At 41.8% G+C, this 16,997-nt stretch overlaps 1 protein-coding gene across 4 annotated transcripts in view; it reads left to right on the top strand.

Moving 5' to 3' along the window:
• NRP1 (neuropilin 1) overlaps positions 1 to 16,997 on the top strand; it is a 116,210-nt gene that overhangs the window by 32,357 nt on the left and 66,856 nt on the right. For all 4 annotated transcript variants that reach the window (XM_065830826.2, XM_065830825.2, XM_065830824.2 and 1 more), the window contains exon 4: positions 16,075 to 16,256. In XM_065830826.2, coding sequence (XP_065686898.1) covers positions 16,075 to 16,256 — 182 coding nt within the window. The remainder of the gene's footprint in view (positions 1 to 16,074; positions 16,257 to 16,997) is intronic.

The following is a 16,997-nucleotide window of genomic DNA, read 5'->3' as shown; positions in this document are numbered from 1 at the left end:
ATGTTTCAAGGGAAATATCAATAGCTGCTTTTCCAGACTGGGAAACTGAGGCTTGAGGAAGTTAACAGATACTTGACTTTACTGAATAGCGATGATGTAGAAATAAGGCCTGTGCTTTCAGCCTCCCAGTCCCGTCTCTGTCCAATTTCTCCCATCATTTCCCATCTCCCTAAATGTCTTAATGCACACCATACTGAGGGTCATCTAGACTCACATTTGCTTGCATATGAAGCATGAAATCTCAACTCCCTCTTTAATCTCCAGACCTTATGTCCCTGTTAACTATTGTGTGAGCAGTACAGAGCTGTAATGACACAGAAAGTTTACAGGTGACTAAACAGTCAACCTCTGGACAGCTCAGTTCCCTTCCAAAGCTCTTGCCTTCCCCGCCAGTGGCTCTCATGAAAGCAGAATAACTCCCAGCTTCCAACCTGCCTTATGTTGGACAACTGCATTCGTGCTGCAGTCAAAGACCTGACTACAGCATCCATAATGGTTCCAAATCCTTACCCAGTTAGTGGCAAAGCCGTGGTGGCGTAGGTTTTATTGTCCCCAGTGGGAACATTCAGCACTGAACAGAGTCTATGGCATTATTAGTACCTCAGCCAGTTAAGTAAAAATAGTTCAGACATATGTCCCTGTGTTGTAATCACATCTCCAAATGCAAGAACAGCAATTTTTGGTATAGTTTATCGCTTCTCTGAGTAACACCATTAATGAGCAATACTGTGTTTTTTCCCAGAGCATAATACTGCATAGAAACCTTACTCAGGTTCTTTCCAGCTGATATATCCTTTTGTTGCCAACGTGAGAGGCTCTTCCATTATTGTTATCCCTATGGGGAAAAAAAGAAATCCTTCATCAGTTCCTCTCTTATCCTTCTGCTAGTTCTAATTTTTGTGAATTCCATGTGGAATTTTCACAGGGGAAGGGATAAAGGTTTGAAATATTTCTCAAAGTTTTCTGGCTGGTGTGGTTCCTACATTAGACATGTGGCAGTCATGCAAGGGTAGAGGACACTTCATGGTATCTGTTTGAGGAGAAATGTGCGGTAATTGAGGAAAAGCTTAAGTGTGGGCTGTTATATGCCAAATACATGAAAATTCAATTCACTGGAGCTGTTTCAGGAATCTGTTCATCTCAACATGTGTTGGTACTGTGAGTCAGGCAGGATTTTGCCTCAGCAAGAGTCTGTTAGTCTCTTAACATCCCTTTGTTCAGAGAAACAGAAAGGACTGGATTTACAGTGCCCATGAGGCCAAATTCAGGTTAAAGCTAATGAGGAATGTGTACATTTAATTTGTTAAAGGGCTTTTCTGCATGTTTCAGGAAAGAGGGAGGATTATTACCATTTCACCCCTGTAATAAAAAACAAGATCCTGTATCTTGGAAATGTTTACAATGTAACAAAATGAGGTTATGTTACATTGTAAAATTTTAAAGGGGACTACACCATGACACCTAGGCTCAATGCCATGAAACACATTAGCTGTTTGGACAAGACGGTTTGTATTTTAAAATTATGAAAACAATTTTTCTCAGTTTGAGAAAAACAAGTGCTTTTGGCAAAAAGTTTGAGATTCCCCAGCTAGACATCCTCCCCCTGCCAGGTAAGAACTCTTTTATTCAGAGTAAGGGATTAACATGGTGCATGTATCACCTGGCTCAAAGCTGGATGTGATGTTGGTTATTTGGGTTTCCTTGCACAGAGAGAGCAAAGCTGCAGGTTTCCCTCTCATTAGGATGCTACAAGGTGTCAGTGTCTGGCCGTACCGCTGGTGGGGAGGATGGCTCCCGGAGTGCACCTTGCGACCTGCCGTGCACCCCGGGAGCTGCACCCCCTCTGACACAGCACAGGGAGGGTTTGAAGCAGGAGGATGGAGACTGCACTGCCAAGAGGAGTCCCTGATTCCTTCTGTGCAAGCCAGACAAGTCTGTGAGCCAGCTCAGGGGGCTCCAAGTGAGGAAAGGGATGGGGCATTATCTCATTTCCTTCCCAGACTTCCTACTACTGTTTTGGGCAATTTATACCTTTAAGAATGCATAAGGCAAACAAACCTTGTTCTCCCTAGTGTGTGAAAGCCTGTCTTTTGCATTATTAAATCACAAAGGAAAGCATGGTGTTATCTCGCTCAGATTCTCTGCACGTACAAGAGAATCCGGCCCAAATATATTTCACGGCTTGTCTGTCTGGGTTAGTGTGCTGCTTGCTGTGAGTGGAGAAGAGGAAAGAATCAATGCTTAATACCACAGAGCCTTACACAGATTGTTCTCATATGCTTATCACTACTAAGTAGACAAACAAAAGTAAAAGCATTAATAGATACCTGACTAGAAGTGCAAACAAAACAAAAACCATAACATCAGGATTTTATCCATTTAATTGCAGAGTAGGTATTTTTATCAGCTGTGTAATAGTTTGTTACCTTTCAAGGCTTATTTATTGTAATTGATTAATGAAGACTCAGAGCACCACTCTCTTATGGGTAACAAAAGAAAATAAACACCATTTATGTTTGTAATTCATTGGGTTACTGCTGGTCCTCTTGATATTTCAGGTAAAACTTGATTATAGCTCCATCTCACACTGTCCATTTCCCTGGACAGAAGCATGGACAGAAGACAAATCAACATTACTATCCCATGGGTTTTTTTTGACCCAGTAACAGTCTTTTCCTGAAGATTCTGTTTTTTCTGGATCACAGCTGTCGAAGCAGCCAGGACAAGGATGGGAGAGAGCAGTTCTAAATGAACATTACTTCTGTTCTCAAAAACAGTGATTTTTGTGTTAGGGTGTGAGTCTCAACTTGGGTTTTACACTACCCCGATTCCAAAGACGGGGGTCAACTCACAGCCGTGTGGCTCCAAACAAGATTTAGCCTTCACTGAGTACAGGTCCAGATGCTCAGCAGATTTAAGAGAGTGTACCTCAAGAAGTTGCACTGATGAGGGAGGAAAAGGAAGTGGAAAGATGACAAACTTGATCCAATCTAACGAATACTTCCTCGACATTTGTGCAGCTGCCACTGGGGATTCAAGCTCACGCACATGTATGTAGTATGGTCCCAGTTACTGCAGCCCACGAGCTGTGTGTGTGTTTGCTGTGTGTATGTCCATTACCCTGTTTACTTTCACAAGTATTTAGCACCAGAAGAAGACTATGCAAAATTCTTTAGCAGACACTTGTGAATTCTGGCAGATTTTCAACTTAGTGTTCCATTTTAAAATCAGCTAGGCCAATGCACCTCCAGCGCAACCTCCACTAAACTCTGTAAATTTGTACCAGGGATGATGCTGATCTGCTGTGCACATTTTCCTTCCTGTAAGTCATTATCACATGCCTCTCTTTCTAAGAAAGACATTTTTATGAGAGGTGGATCACTGGGGTGGGTTTTTTGTATGGCTGGTTTGCCCCATGCTCCAGCTCTAACAATGCAGTTTCACTAGGTGCTGGGTCATATGGTTGACCTCAGCTAACAAGCTGTTCCTGTTTTTAGGCTACTGGGAATGTTTATTGGCCACTGTTTTCCTCCATTCTAAACACATAGTTATTTCTCAAGACCCATATAAATCATAAGGTCACAATACTCATAAAAAGTGTAACATTCTCTGTGATACAGGATACAAATGAACTAACTTCAGGCTTAGCAGCTTTAAACATCTATGGTATATTTTATCACAATGGAAATGCATTCATTGAAGTACTATATACTTTTTAGGTCAATGATACACACCATAAAAATGTAATAAAATTGCTCAATGGGACAAACTTTTATATACTAATGTTTCAAATTGGTAGCTTAACTGTGAGCTCTATTACAAAAACGATATACTGTAACTCTGTACAAAACAGCATTTAATAGAAATAACGATCTGTTTGTAATAAATTTTAAGCATTCACGTACTGTATAAGAAAATGATGCTGAGGATGCTATTGAATTTCCTAATGTAGATTTCAAGAGCAGAAACTCATGGGGAGGTCTGTACTAACTGGACTGACAGACTGGTGTGTGCAAAACCCAACTGCACCTATAAGATAACACATTAAATTATCAATAGGAGTTTTATTCATAAAGTCTGTATTGAAATTAGAAAAGAGACTAATAGAGAAGGATTGGTAGAAATTAGTATAGTTAAATTTGCACAGAGGTTTCCACTCTGCTTCCCTGTTCTCATTTGCTTTAGTTGTTTTGAAATGCGCATCTTCCAGGCTGAAAGTTTCCCAGGCTGTTCCTCTGCTTGAGAATGAACTTTTGAAAAAGAGAGCTAAATTGATTCAGGCCTTTTTTTGTACAAAGAATATAAAAATATGCACATGGAGACATGTACACACACATGCATACACATCCGCATTGCATAACAGAAGAACCGTGGGACCACACTTACTAAGACCAGAAGGCTGAAATCTGAAAGCACCATCCATGAGTAAATGTTGCTTGAGCTGCTCTTGTGAAATATCATTTAGATTTCACAAAGCCAGGGCTTCTTTAAAGTTGCCGGCTATGCATGTTACTCATGCTGCTTAAGGGTTGTTTGTTAAATGGCAATGTACACAACCAAATGATTTTGTGCTGAGATAACGGCCCGCCAGGAAACACGCAGACGTTATAAGTGAGTTGATCTCTGAACTGCAAATGCTTTTTATTCAGCTTTGTGTGCTTCTGGGTGCTGTGACCAGGCACTTTGTCTTCTCAAGTTTGTATTATATGAAAGAAGTAAGGAGACATGGTTTTCATCTTTAAGTGTTACCACAGACTGCCAAAGGTCTTCTCAGTATTAAGACAATATTTAGCTAAAAATGCCACACACTTCACACACTTCAGGTATCCATCTTCAATCCAGAAGTGTCTTGAAATTTTTTGTATCCTTTATGTAATTAAAAATCTTTTTTGGTGATAGCTTAAGTGAGTCTTTCACCCTTCTCCCCCTAAACAAACAAACAAACAAACAAACAAAACCAGGAAAAGCTCTAATACATGTACATGATTAAACACTGACAAGTCAAACATTTCAACAACAAAGCTGTATTTTTTCCAATAACTCCACTTGTTTGTACATATGCCTAGTCCTGTGGCTCTGTACAGGTTTTAGATACAGTCTCAGCAAAAATCAATCCACTCATTTACATGTGTCACACTTTCAGGCAAGGAGGTGCTATGAAAATCATTTCTATCAATACAGACTAGGCATGTGAAGACATTAATCTCATGGTGGATTTTTCACTTGGCCAACAGTCTGCCCAAAGGGAATGTGGTGCAGAAATCAGAACAAAGGGAACAATACTGAGAAATATTGAGTTCCAAGTGCCTAACACTGCATCCTTAATACTCTCTTAATATACTTCTTAACTGGAAATAAATGAAAATACCCATCATCTGACTGCATTTACTGGTCTTCAGGACACAGTTGCCATGGAGGAAAATTGCCATTACTTGTGTCTAAAGTTGATATGTATGTCTGCAATTTCCTTTCTCCTTTAGCCCGCTTTGGTTTCATTAATTACGGGTGTTGCTCAGTGAGGCTGTAGACAGTCCACAAGGGACAAATATTCGAGTTTCAAAAGCATGGAACTTATTTTATGTTGTGAACTTTCACAGTTTCTGTGAAAAGCTGACATCTACCTAATACTTCTAAAATTCAAGTTCCTAAGGTTATGATTAATATACGCCATAGATCCCAACAGGATAATTACAAATTAACCAACAGTTCAAAACTCCCAAATGGAGTACTATAACATTGCCATCACTTTAAAACATTCCTTTTCTATTTTCAGGGAAAGAAAAAGAAATCAAAAATGATTCTGATCTTCATTTGATACAACTTTTTCTCTGTTCTTGAGGCATTTGAGGAAGCAAAGCTGAAGCTTCTATAACTTGCCAATTAATCAGGCTTTTTAGTGAATGCAGCAGCACATGCTAACAGCACTAACACATTCACATATAAAACTAGTTAGGCACATGAAAACAATGTTTAATGGACATAGGGGCATACAGATAGTCTTTGACTCCTTGCAGCAGTGTGTTTATATATCCATGAGTCTTTGTATGCAAGCTATTTAGTGTAATTCTCCTACAGAAATCACGCAACTGTATTTGTGAGACTGTGTGAGACTTTGCAGCTCCTTCTTCCACTCATCCTATAGCTTAAGAAAACTTCCAAATTTCAAACTTCTGTTAAGAAGCTTTATATGAAACCCACAGAAGCCATCAGAATCTTTTCATTATTTCAGGAGTAACTAGGCGGGGCTCTTACATTTAAAACACAGTATCTGGCTATCTAGGCTTTGTTCCTTGTTGTTTGCAAAATTTCTGGGAGACTGTCAGCATTCAGCCTCTCTCTTCTGTCTCTACATATGTAAAATGAGAATGACAGCTTTACCTCGGAGGAAGGTTGCAAAGCTTCACTTATAAACAGAATGGCATACTTGGATGAAGTTGCTCAACTAACGAGAAGTTTTCTGATTGATGGGTGTCTCTTGGGAGGTCATAAAACCAAAACCAAAACCGTATAATTGAGGGTTTGGATTTTTTTTGGCTTATAAGAGCATACTCTTATGCAAGACGACTGCTTGTGCCATCTTTTTTCTCTCTCTGATCACCTACAATATCTTTCCAAATCTAACCATGTCAAATTAGTGGCTAAACACCAGAGTAAGGCAAGGCATAACCCTCACAGATGAAATGTCCATGTGAAAGAATATAAAGCTTAAGGTATAGTGAGCAATAAGAAAATTACTTTTTAAAAAACATATTTTGTTCCAGTTTCTTAAGCTCTTAGCTGGCTCAATGTAGAGAAAGTAACTATGAAATAACCAGTAAAAATTAGACTGCATTTTATTTTGTGAAGAACACTGGAAAGTTGGCAAGAGGTAAGATTTTGCAGTGAAATAGGGAGGTGAACAAGTTGTAAATGACTCTAATATCTTCCAGATGGCATATTTTACTTGGGAACTGAGTTTAGAGTAATTAGAGGCATGTGAATTTCCTATAAATATTAAACTTCACTAGTTTGACACTAGAAAGCTCCTTCATCTCTGAAGTCTTTAAACTGCTAAGTGTTTCTTTTCCCCCCACTTAAAGTGGAAGTCATGGATTTGTAGATTTGTCTTATTTGACAGACAGAAACCTTTTTCCATGGAAAGATAGCATTTTTCTATGCCAGAAAGTTATGAACTGAAGTTCCTCACTGAAGAGGTTTAAAATTGAATGTTTCTTCCCAGAAGAGGCTTTCATTTTTATACACTGGGATCGTTATTTTATAATTTATTACAGTATGTGGCAAGCAGTGAAATCAGTGGAGTTTGTCCTCCCTTTAAGATCAAATCTTTTCCTTGTTAAAATGCATTTTGCAGATAGATATGCTGAAGACCTTAGCAGACGAATTTTGCTTTTATATCCCCTAGGACATTGTAATGCTAAAATGCAAAATCTGGTCTACAGCCTCTGAATCTCCTTCATTTTCTGTATGACATTGTTACATTCATTCCTGGAGTGAATCCTGGTGTTCATATTCGTGTTGAAGAATTTTCCATTTTTTATTTGGTGTAAATAAAACAGAACTAAGTAAACACAAGGCAAAATATCCTGTCACCACTTGCACCCTCTTTAGCCATATATCAGTGTAAACTGGCTTGGATCCATTGACATAAAGGGGCTAATCTCATTTGCAGCAGCTAAAGATCTGTCTAAAGTTCTCAGTGGAGCTGTATAGATAAAAGTACAGATATAATCTTGCTTATTTAGTTCAGATCTTCAGTTCTGCCAGTCCCAGGTATTCAAAAGGCACAAGCCAAACAACCAGAAGTATGTGATAAGATGTAGGATAATCAGATTTTAAAATAGTAATGATTATTTTTATTACTTCTGGCTTTTGAACTTTTATTGGTTAAGGTATGTTGTATTGTAGATTCCTCTGTTCTGCAGAGAATTAAAAGCTTAATTTTAAAATGAAAGGGCAAATCCCAAAGCATTAGATGATTCCAGAAACCAGTGTAATAACAAAACTGTTTCTAACATTAGTTGCAATCAAACTGTTACAGTGGGTAACTGCAGATTTTCATCAATGTCTTTGTTACATCTTTTCTCTTTTTCACTACAGCATTGTCTTGTACTAAAATAGACCCTCACTAGTTTATTCTTAATGGAGGCCCACTGTCAGTTAATGGCATTAGTAAATTACTGAACAGTGGCCAAATCCCAATGGCCTTATTCCCAGAGATCTCTTAGGTTGACAGGACTTTAGTGAATTTTGGCCCTGGGTGAAGACCACAAAAACACCAGCTCACAAAAACAAAAAACAATGGAAACAAAGGCCCCCAAAACTGACAGGGATTTCAGTAAAGTGCAAATCATTAATTGATTGCAAATTGCGTATTTAAATATCCATCACTTTAGAGAACTGTGGGACTCAGATGATATGCCATCTCCCTTAGCAGGCTTGATCTGCACCACAATTCCAGTACAAGTCAAACCAGTTTAAAGCTTCCTGCCATGGGCACTTGCTCCCGCCTCCCCCTTTCTCATGGAGTTTGCTCTGCCTGGCTGCTGCTAATTCTACTGCGTGTGTGTCCAGACTCTGAGAAATGATTTGTTGGGCTTTTAAATAGATTTAAGAAAGAGAGGGGAGAGAAAGAGAGGGGGAGAGAAGGAGAGAGGGAGGGAGAGAGAGAGGGAGAGAAAGAGAGAGAGAAAGACAGAAAGAGATGGAGAAAGGGAGAGAGAGAGAAAGAGAGAGAGAAAGAAAGAGAGGAAGAGAGAAAGAAAGAGAGAGGAAGAGAGAAGAGAGGAAGAGAGAAGAGAGGAAGAGAGGAAGAGAGGAGAGAGGAAGAGAGGAAGAGAGGAAGGAAGAGAGGAAGGAAGAGAGGAAGGAAGAGAGGAAGGAAGGGAGGAAGGGAGGAAGGGAGGGAGGAAGGGAGGAAGGGAGGAAGGGAGGAAGGGAGGAAGGGAGGGAGGGAGGAAGGAAGGAAGGAAGGGAGGAAGGAAGGGAGGAAGGGAGGAAGGGAGGAAGGGAGGAAGGAAGGAAGGGAGGGAGGAAGGGAGGAAGGAAGGGAGGAAGGAAGGAAGGGAGGAAGGAAGGAAGGGAGGAAGGGAGGAAGGAAGGGAGGAAGGAAGGGAGGAAGGAAGGAAGGAAGGGAAGAAGGAAGGAAGGGAGGGAGGAAGGAAGGGAGGGAGGGAGGGAGGGAGGGAGGAAGGAAGGAAGGAAGGAAGGAAGGAAGGAAGGAAGGAAGGAAGGGAGGAAGGAAGGAAGGGAGGAAGGAAGGGAGGGAGGAAGGAAGGGAGGAAGGGAGGAAGGGAGGGAGGAAGGAAGGGAGGGAGGAAGGAAGGAAGGGAGGGAGGAAGGGAGGAAGGGAGGAAGGGAGGGAGGAAGGGAGGAAGGGAGGAAGGGAGGAAGGGAGGAAGGAAGGAAGGAAGGAAGGAAGGGGGAAGGAAGAGGGGAAGGGAGGAAGAGAGGAAGGGAGGAAGAGAGGAAGGAAGGGAGGAAGGAAGGGAGGAAGGAAGGGAGGGAGGAAGGAAGGGAGGGAGGAAGGGAGGGAGGAAGGAAGGAAGGGAGGAAGGAAGGGAGGAAGGAAGGGAGGAAGGAAGGGAGGGAGGAAGGGAGGGAGGAAGGGAGGGAGGAAGGGAGGGAGGAAGGAAGGGAGGGAGGAAGGAAGGAAGGAAGGAAGGAAGGAAGGAAGGCAGGAAGGGAGGAAGGGAGGAAGGAAGGAAGGAAGGGAGGAAGGGAGGGAGGAAGGGAGGAAGGGAGGAAGGGAGGAAGGGAGGAAGGGAGGAAGGAAGGAAGGAAGGAAGGAAGGAAGGGAGGGAGGAAGGAAGGAAGGGAGGAAGGGAGGAAGGGAGGGAGGAAGGGAGGAAGGGAGGAAGGAAGGGAGGAAGGGAGGAAGGAAGGGAGGAAGGGAGGGAGGAAGGGAGGGAGGAAGGGAGGAAGGGAGGAAGGGAGGAAGGGAGGAAGGGAGGGAGGGAGGGAGGGAGGGAGGAAGGAAGGAAGGAAGGAAGGAAGGAAGGAAGGAAGGAAGGAAGGAAGGAAGGAAGGAAGGGAGGAAGGGAGGGAGGAAGGAAGGGAGGGAGGGAGGAAGGAAGGTAGGAAGGAAGGAAGGAAGGAAGGAAGGAAGGAAGGGAGGAAGGGAGGGAGGAAGGAAGGGAGGGAGGGAGGAAGGAAGGTAGGAAGGGAGGAAGGGAGGGAGGAAGGGAAGAAGGGAGGGAGGAAGGAAGGAAGGGAGGGAGGAAGGGAGGGAGGGAGGAAGGAAGGGAGGGAGGAAGGAAGGAAGGGAGGGAGGAAGGAAGGAAGGAAGGGAGGGAGGAAGGAAGGGAGGGAGGAAGGAAGGGAGGAAGGGAGGAAGGGAGGAAGGAAGGGAGGAAGGAAGGGAGGAAGGAAGGAAGGAAGGAAGGAAGGAAGGAAGGAAGGAAGGAAGGAAGGAAGGGGGAAGGAAGAGGGGAAGGGAGGAAGAGAGGAAGGGAGGAAGAGAGGAAGGAAGGGAGGGAGGAAGGGAGGGAGGAAGGGAGGGAGGAAGGGAGGGAGGAAGGGAGGAAGGGAGGGAGGAAGGGAGGAAGGGAGGAAGGAAGGGAGGAAGGAAGGGAGGGAGGGAGGGAGGGAGGGAGGAAGGAAGGAAGGAAGGAAGGAAGGAAGGAAGGAAGGAAGGAAGGAAGGAAGGAAGGAAGGAAGGAAGGAAGGAAGGAAGGAAGGAAGGAAGGAAGGAAGGAAGGAAGGAAGGAAAATTTTGAAAAAAAATTTAAAAGACCAGTTCACTCATCCTATCAAAGATACATTCACACACACCAACAGTCGACTTGGTGGGATGGAGAAAGCCTTCTCTGTTGGGAAGACTGTGGTGTGTAATGAGAGCAAGTGGTCAGGCACAAATACACCATGCAGGACCCCATGGCACCAAGCACACTGGGAAGGGGCTAAAACAGCCAAAAAAGCTCGTTGTTCCCTGTGGTTCCTGTATCTCCTGGTGCTCAGGGAGTACCCATGCCCTGCTTAGGCCTGGTGGTTTGCTGCTGATGCAGCCATCACCAAGGATGCTCCCAGGCCCACATGCTGCTTCCACCTCCATCAAGGTGTGTTTTGAAGCCCGTGCATGGAGTCGTATCCTCTCTGTGTGGATACCTGCACCAAGCTGTCAGGGAAGCCTGACATGTCTCCAGAGGAGGGCACTGCTCCTCCAGTGCCCATTAGATGGGTCACCTTGCTAGATTGGGGGGCAGGAGGCCCTGGAGAACCATCAGGATGCATGGAGGCTCAGATTGAGAGCAACCAGAAAGACCTGAGGTTACAGGCAGAAAAATAGTCCATTTGAGGCTGTGCTTGATTTTTTATTTTTAACACCATATACTTCTTTCTCTTGTTGCTAATAAACTGGGATTAAGGTTGCTGTCCCTTAAGCACCTGCAGTTCTTAAGTTTTTAGCTCTGGGATACAGATTGCCTTGTGCCAAGAGCACTGCAGTAAATCCCACACTGCTAACCCTCCGCCACTAATGGGGCACAAATCCATAGTGCAGAACAACTGAAAAGTCTTTATTTAGATTTCCTCTTGCAGTACCTTCTGTTCAGCTGAGATGGAGCCTTGCAAGGATTAAAAATATTTCTTTATAAAATAACTCAAAAGAAGGATACATACTAAGAAGCAAATTCTCAGAACCAAAGATAGTCTGGCCAGGGTGGAAAACTCCTATGAGGGAGAGATTTAGCAGCTTGGTGGAAGTGAAATCAGGCTGATGAAAGAAACAGAGAGCTGGAAAGTCTTTTCACTCTAACAGGTGAATAGCTGAAATACTCATAACCACCCTATAGATGCATATCATAGTAGACTGCAGAAAAATATGGCATATTCAGATGTGAATTATAGTTGCATATGCTTCACTGATGGCTTCATAAGGTAAAATGGCAGATATTTAGATTTCAGCTGAGTTTTGCATACATCTTGGGAAGGAATTTTTTTAGGCAAAAGGAGTAAGATCTGGCTGCCCTAATAATAGGAAAATGCGTAGAAGCAGAGCGTAGCTTGGCAGAGTGGCTGGCTTCAGCAGAGTTTGCCAGAACTTGCAGTTTACTTTCTGCAGTACAAGGTGCTGCCGCACGTAAGGGTCTCCAGCATGTCCAGAACTGAAACCAGAAATTAGCACTATTATCACCTACGAGGCACTGGAAATAGAAAATACACCAAAATCTGTGGTCTGCAGCTGTTTATGTTTTTCCTTGCTCAGTGCTCATTTTATGGATATCGCTTGGTCTTTTCCTCGAACCCATAACTTACACTTCCCAAAAAAAGAGCAAGTTTTTTTGCAATTCAAGAATTTGTAGGGGAGTTCTAGAGTCCCTCATCTTTCCAATGCGAATCTGTCCCAGGCATTGTTTTACTGAACCTTAAAATTAGGACTGTCTAGTAATGGCATGTTCAGGCACCATCTGGGAGGAGCAGGGGGAATGTGTGAGCTCTGCAGTGCGTTTCTCCCACCCGAGAGCCATGCACAGTCCTTGCACACCACAGAGGATGCAAACAGAAAGCAACCAAAACCAGGATATCTGGAAAAATCCAGACAGGCAAAAAGGGAATGCTTTTACAGTGACAGCACAGTGGCTCCATGGACATATCCACTGATTAGCCCCTCTTCCGAGTAAGCATCTCCTGTTTCCGCACATGAAGTCATGCTCCAGTCTTCACCTGAAACTTCATGCAGTGGTTAACACCATGTTTATATTTACATGTGTCTGCCATAAGCCCTAAAGGACCATAACATTACAAGAAATATTTGCCACACCATTGGCAGCAGTAACTGAACGAAGAAGTGCCAAGTGGGAAATCCAAATTTGCAAACTCAGTATTCTGGGCTGCGCGCCAAGGCTGTCTGGGCACTGAGGAGGTGACACATTCAGTCTCCTCACAGGGATGCCAATGTGCCAACTGCATCCCTGGCACAGCATCTTCTCCTGACAAACTTATGGAGAAGAACCGCTACCAAGTCCAGAGGGAGATGCAAGCTGCTTTCTGAGCCTCCTTGGCAGCAACTCTATTTTCAAGTTGTGACTGTACTTCCTCCTATTTGCAAGAACAGTTGTTTGCGATACACTATGGTCTCTGGTAGGATTTTGAAAAGTGCAAAAATGACAGCAGGTCATTGGTTTCCAAGTATAAACTTGTAAAATCCAGAATAATTTCATTTTCTGAAGAAAAATATAATATTGATACTCACAGCAGTCCAGATATCAGATGTTGCTGCCAGTGTGGGAGAATGCAAATCCATTTGTTAGCTGTCGAGTGAAAGACGTGATCCTCAGGATATGAAGGTTGTAGGGTTGATCTCTAAAGTTTTCCTTTTTCAAATGGTACTTTGTACCTATTTTCTTACAGCTAAAATTATCTTCTGTCTCTTGGTAATTTTTCAAACCAAAAGAAAAAAGATGAAAATTTCTCCAGTCTTCCGCAGGGCTGCGTGACCTCTTAACTTGCAAAATCCATTAGGAGACAGCCTTTTAGTAACCAAATTGTGTCATTTACAACTGCAGAGCAGCCAGAAAGAGCACCATAAATTGCAATTCTGTCACTATAAGGAACAGTAGAAAGGTGTGGGTGGGCTATGGCTATAAAAGAGGAAACCTAGGAGAGTGATAAAATTTAGTTTGAATATTTTTTTGCCAAATTTACTTCATGTAATAGCAAAATTGGTACTTGCAGGTTAATTATTTTTTTGTCAGTATATGAAAGACTTAGTAAGACTATAGAAGATTATTTTAAAGGTCTAGCAGAATAAAAATACTTCATTCAAACCCTTTGAGGTTTTTTTTCTTCTTTATAAATGAAATTTTAAAAAAACACATACAAATTTGCTTAGGATTTTTAATTGACATTTTTCACGTAATTTAATAATTCAGAAATAGGGTTCTTGATATTCATGTGAAAAGTGTTGAGGCTTGAGCAATGAATGATGGCTGAGAAACTGGTGAAATAATGTCATTATGGAGAGAGGAGCAAAAACTGTCACTCAGATGCTGTGCGTTTGTGGTTACTCTTTCTCTTTAACAAGCAGTTAATTATTCAGAGGAAGGTTGTTTTGTGAACAATTCTTGTCATTCATTTTTCCCCTTAATTGTAAAAACTGGCAGCCTGCGCTCCTGAGTACTTCCAAGTGGTTTTGCGCGGACCTAGAACTGGTATTCTGAAGGATATTTCTAAAGAAATTCTTTTTTAAAAAGGCAGTTCTGAGGTCTTTTTACAACTCTCTTCTTAAGTTTCAAGTCCCATTACCTATATATCATAAAGAAATTACAGAAAGAACAGGAGTCTAGTTTTTTTAAAATGCAGGATACTTGAAGTATCTGTAGAATTATCTCAGAAAGGAGCATTTCTGCTTTGTATTTCCACCAATCTGTAATGGGACAGTGAAGATAACTAGCTGAGCAATTGCTACTAGAAAAATCAAATACATAAGAGGAAATGTAGTTAACACAATATTTCACATATGTTAATGCTTACAGTTCCATCAGTGTCAGCTTTATTTTCTACTTGATATACACCAAAGCTGGCACACAATTTTAACTGATGAGGTAATGTCATTTTTAATTTAAGTAGCCTTAAGCTGTCCACTTTAACTAGTGATATCATCTTTGCAGTTGTCTCACGGGGCTTCATGTAAACATAAGTAATGTGCCCTGGATGGTTTGGAGCAGAGTTGTTAAAAATGACATTGGTCATCATGAAGACATTTTTTTCCCTCGATCTCTCTAAAAATGTCAGACACACTTTATTGTCCTGTCATTTTTAACTCTTCCTTGTATATTAGTATGATCAGAACATTTCAGTGAACATAACAGTAGAATAGAGGTCTAAACAGATTAATGGCAACATTTTCATGTCAGTCGTAGTAGGATAATGAAAAGTAAATGAGATTGTCTGGCTAACAGCAACTTGTTAAATAAAACGGCAGCAGAAAAGCTTTTCGCCGCAGTCCAAAAAAGACCCAGAGCACAACCCAGGTTCCAAATGCCACCACCTTTTAAGAAAAGATGAAACTGATTCTACAAATTGTGTCTTCTCCTCCTTCCCATCTGGGGTCGAGTGAAATCATCTGCTAATAAAACTTAAAATCAGACCTGTCTCCACTTCTGCCTCTCTGCGACTTTTGTTCTCATCATTATTCTCTGGGCTGGCTCAGGGCACGGAGCTGCTGGGCTCTCCTCGGCCCCTGGAACTAAATCCCTCAGACCAGGCTGGCACCTCTGGGGACAGGGTTGAGGAACCTTAATGTGACTGCTGTCCCCAGGCAAACTTTTGCTACATTATTGTGTTATCGTATGCTTTTCCTCATAAGGTCCTTAGGAATGAAGCAAGTAACCAGGGCAGTATTTAGCCCAGCCTGTTCAGTAATCACAGGCCATATGAGTATTATAATGTGTACTTCTTCATTCAAGTAACTAAGTAAAGGTGATTCATAATGAAAAAAGTTTTGTCTGATTAAAAAAAAAAAAAAACAAGTGCTGTGACTGATGTGGATTTTGTGTTTTGCTCCAAACTATTTGTCCAGCTAGCAAGCAAAACTGATTTTCTATCACTGATCTGAAACATAGTGGAGTTTTGAACAAAATCTAATGTTTAGGGATTTATTTATTATTCTGTGGACATATGTTTGGAGGATAGCATATGGAAATCAAAGTATTGTTCATAAAGAGCTCCAGCCAAAAAGACATTTTTGAATTCATAACAGAACTTCACAGTTTGAAAAGAATGCTATGCATTATGTATTGATAACAACACTACACAGACAAAGGAACACAATTTAATAATACAGAATTGTGCTCATGAGATTTCCTTTTTTTTTGTTAATTGGTTACTTTAGCTGACATTGTCTGCGAGCATAATGGACACCATTCTTCCTAATAGTTCCATGTTGCCAGATGATGTCTACAGACATAATGTAGTCCATTTTAATTATTTCATTTTGCTTACATCTTTCAGCATAATGTATTTTCCAAGCAAGCTAGCATTTTTCTTGATTATCTGTGTTGTGTTATGGTTTCTAAATTAATTAGGTCTCCTTCTTTCCTGGAAGTTAAAAGTTTCTTCCTTCCATTTATCTACCAGGTATGATTATGTTGAAGTGATTGATGGCGATAATGCTGAAGGACGCTTATGGGGAAAGTACTGTGGAAAAATTGCTCCCCCTCCTTTAGTGTCTTCGGGACCATATCTTTTTATTAAATTTGTTTCCGACTATGAGACACACGGAGCAGGATTTTCTATCCGTTACGAAGTTTTCAAAAGAGGTGAGAAACTATTCATTGTTATATAGCTCATAACCTTTGATTTTTGCTTTCATCAAAAATTCCACCATAATTCTTTGGGATGTGGGGAATACATGAAAATGCTTGAAAGAGAAAGTTGTATTGGCCTTGTCATTCCAAAGTGGGGCTTGTATTCAGTGGGTGTAAATCATTAGTCCAATGGGTCAACCGCATCTGAGGATTGACTCCTCTGGGTGTAATGTGATAGTCCTCAGCAGCTGTTTGTTTCGACTTTCTTAAAACATTAGCTTTCTTCCCTGCCCACACCCCCTTTTTTTAAATATAATAATTACTGTGTGATTGACAATGTTACTGCCTTAACAGCACTGTAACCTTCTGAGTCCCTGACTTTTTCTGGTTAGCGTTTTGCTCTGCATTCCCAAGAGATGGCTGTGGGCTTGGAAAGGACCAGAGTACACATGGGCAGCAGATGATGTTGCTGTTGCTTTCACAAATTGTGTTTGGGAGGCAGAGGAGAAGCTCACACTGGTCACAGGCATGTCCTGCTGGGTGCTCGTGCCAGGAGCTCAGTCCTCCTGAGCATTTGTAGCTGCATGGGACACAGAGAAAGCCCAGAGAACCACAGTCCAGGACTATCCAGACCTATAGACAGTTCCTCTTTGGTAACTCTTTCTGAGTCAATAGTTAGAAGGCGAGTAAATTTTTTGGCATATACCTTCCCTACAGCTGGACAGAGACAAATAATTCATGTATTCCATGCCT

The sequence above is a fragment of the Patagioenas fasciata genome, chromosome 2 (assembly GCF_037038585.1).
Source record: "Patagioenas fasciata isolate bPatFas1 chromosome 2, bPatFas1.hap1, whole genome shotgun sequence".
NCBI lineage: Eukaryota > Metazoa > Chordata > Aves > Columbiformes > Columbidae > Patagioenas > Patagioenas fasciata.
Note: the sequence above shows the minus strand (reverse complement) of the source record. Positions and strands in the feature narration are given on the sequence as shown.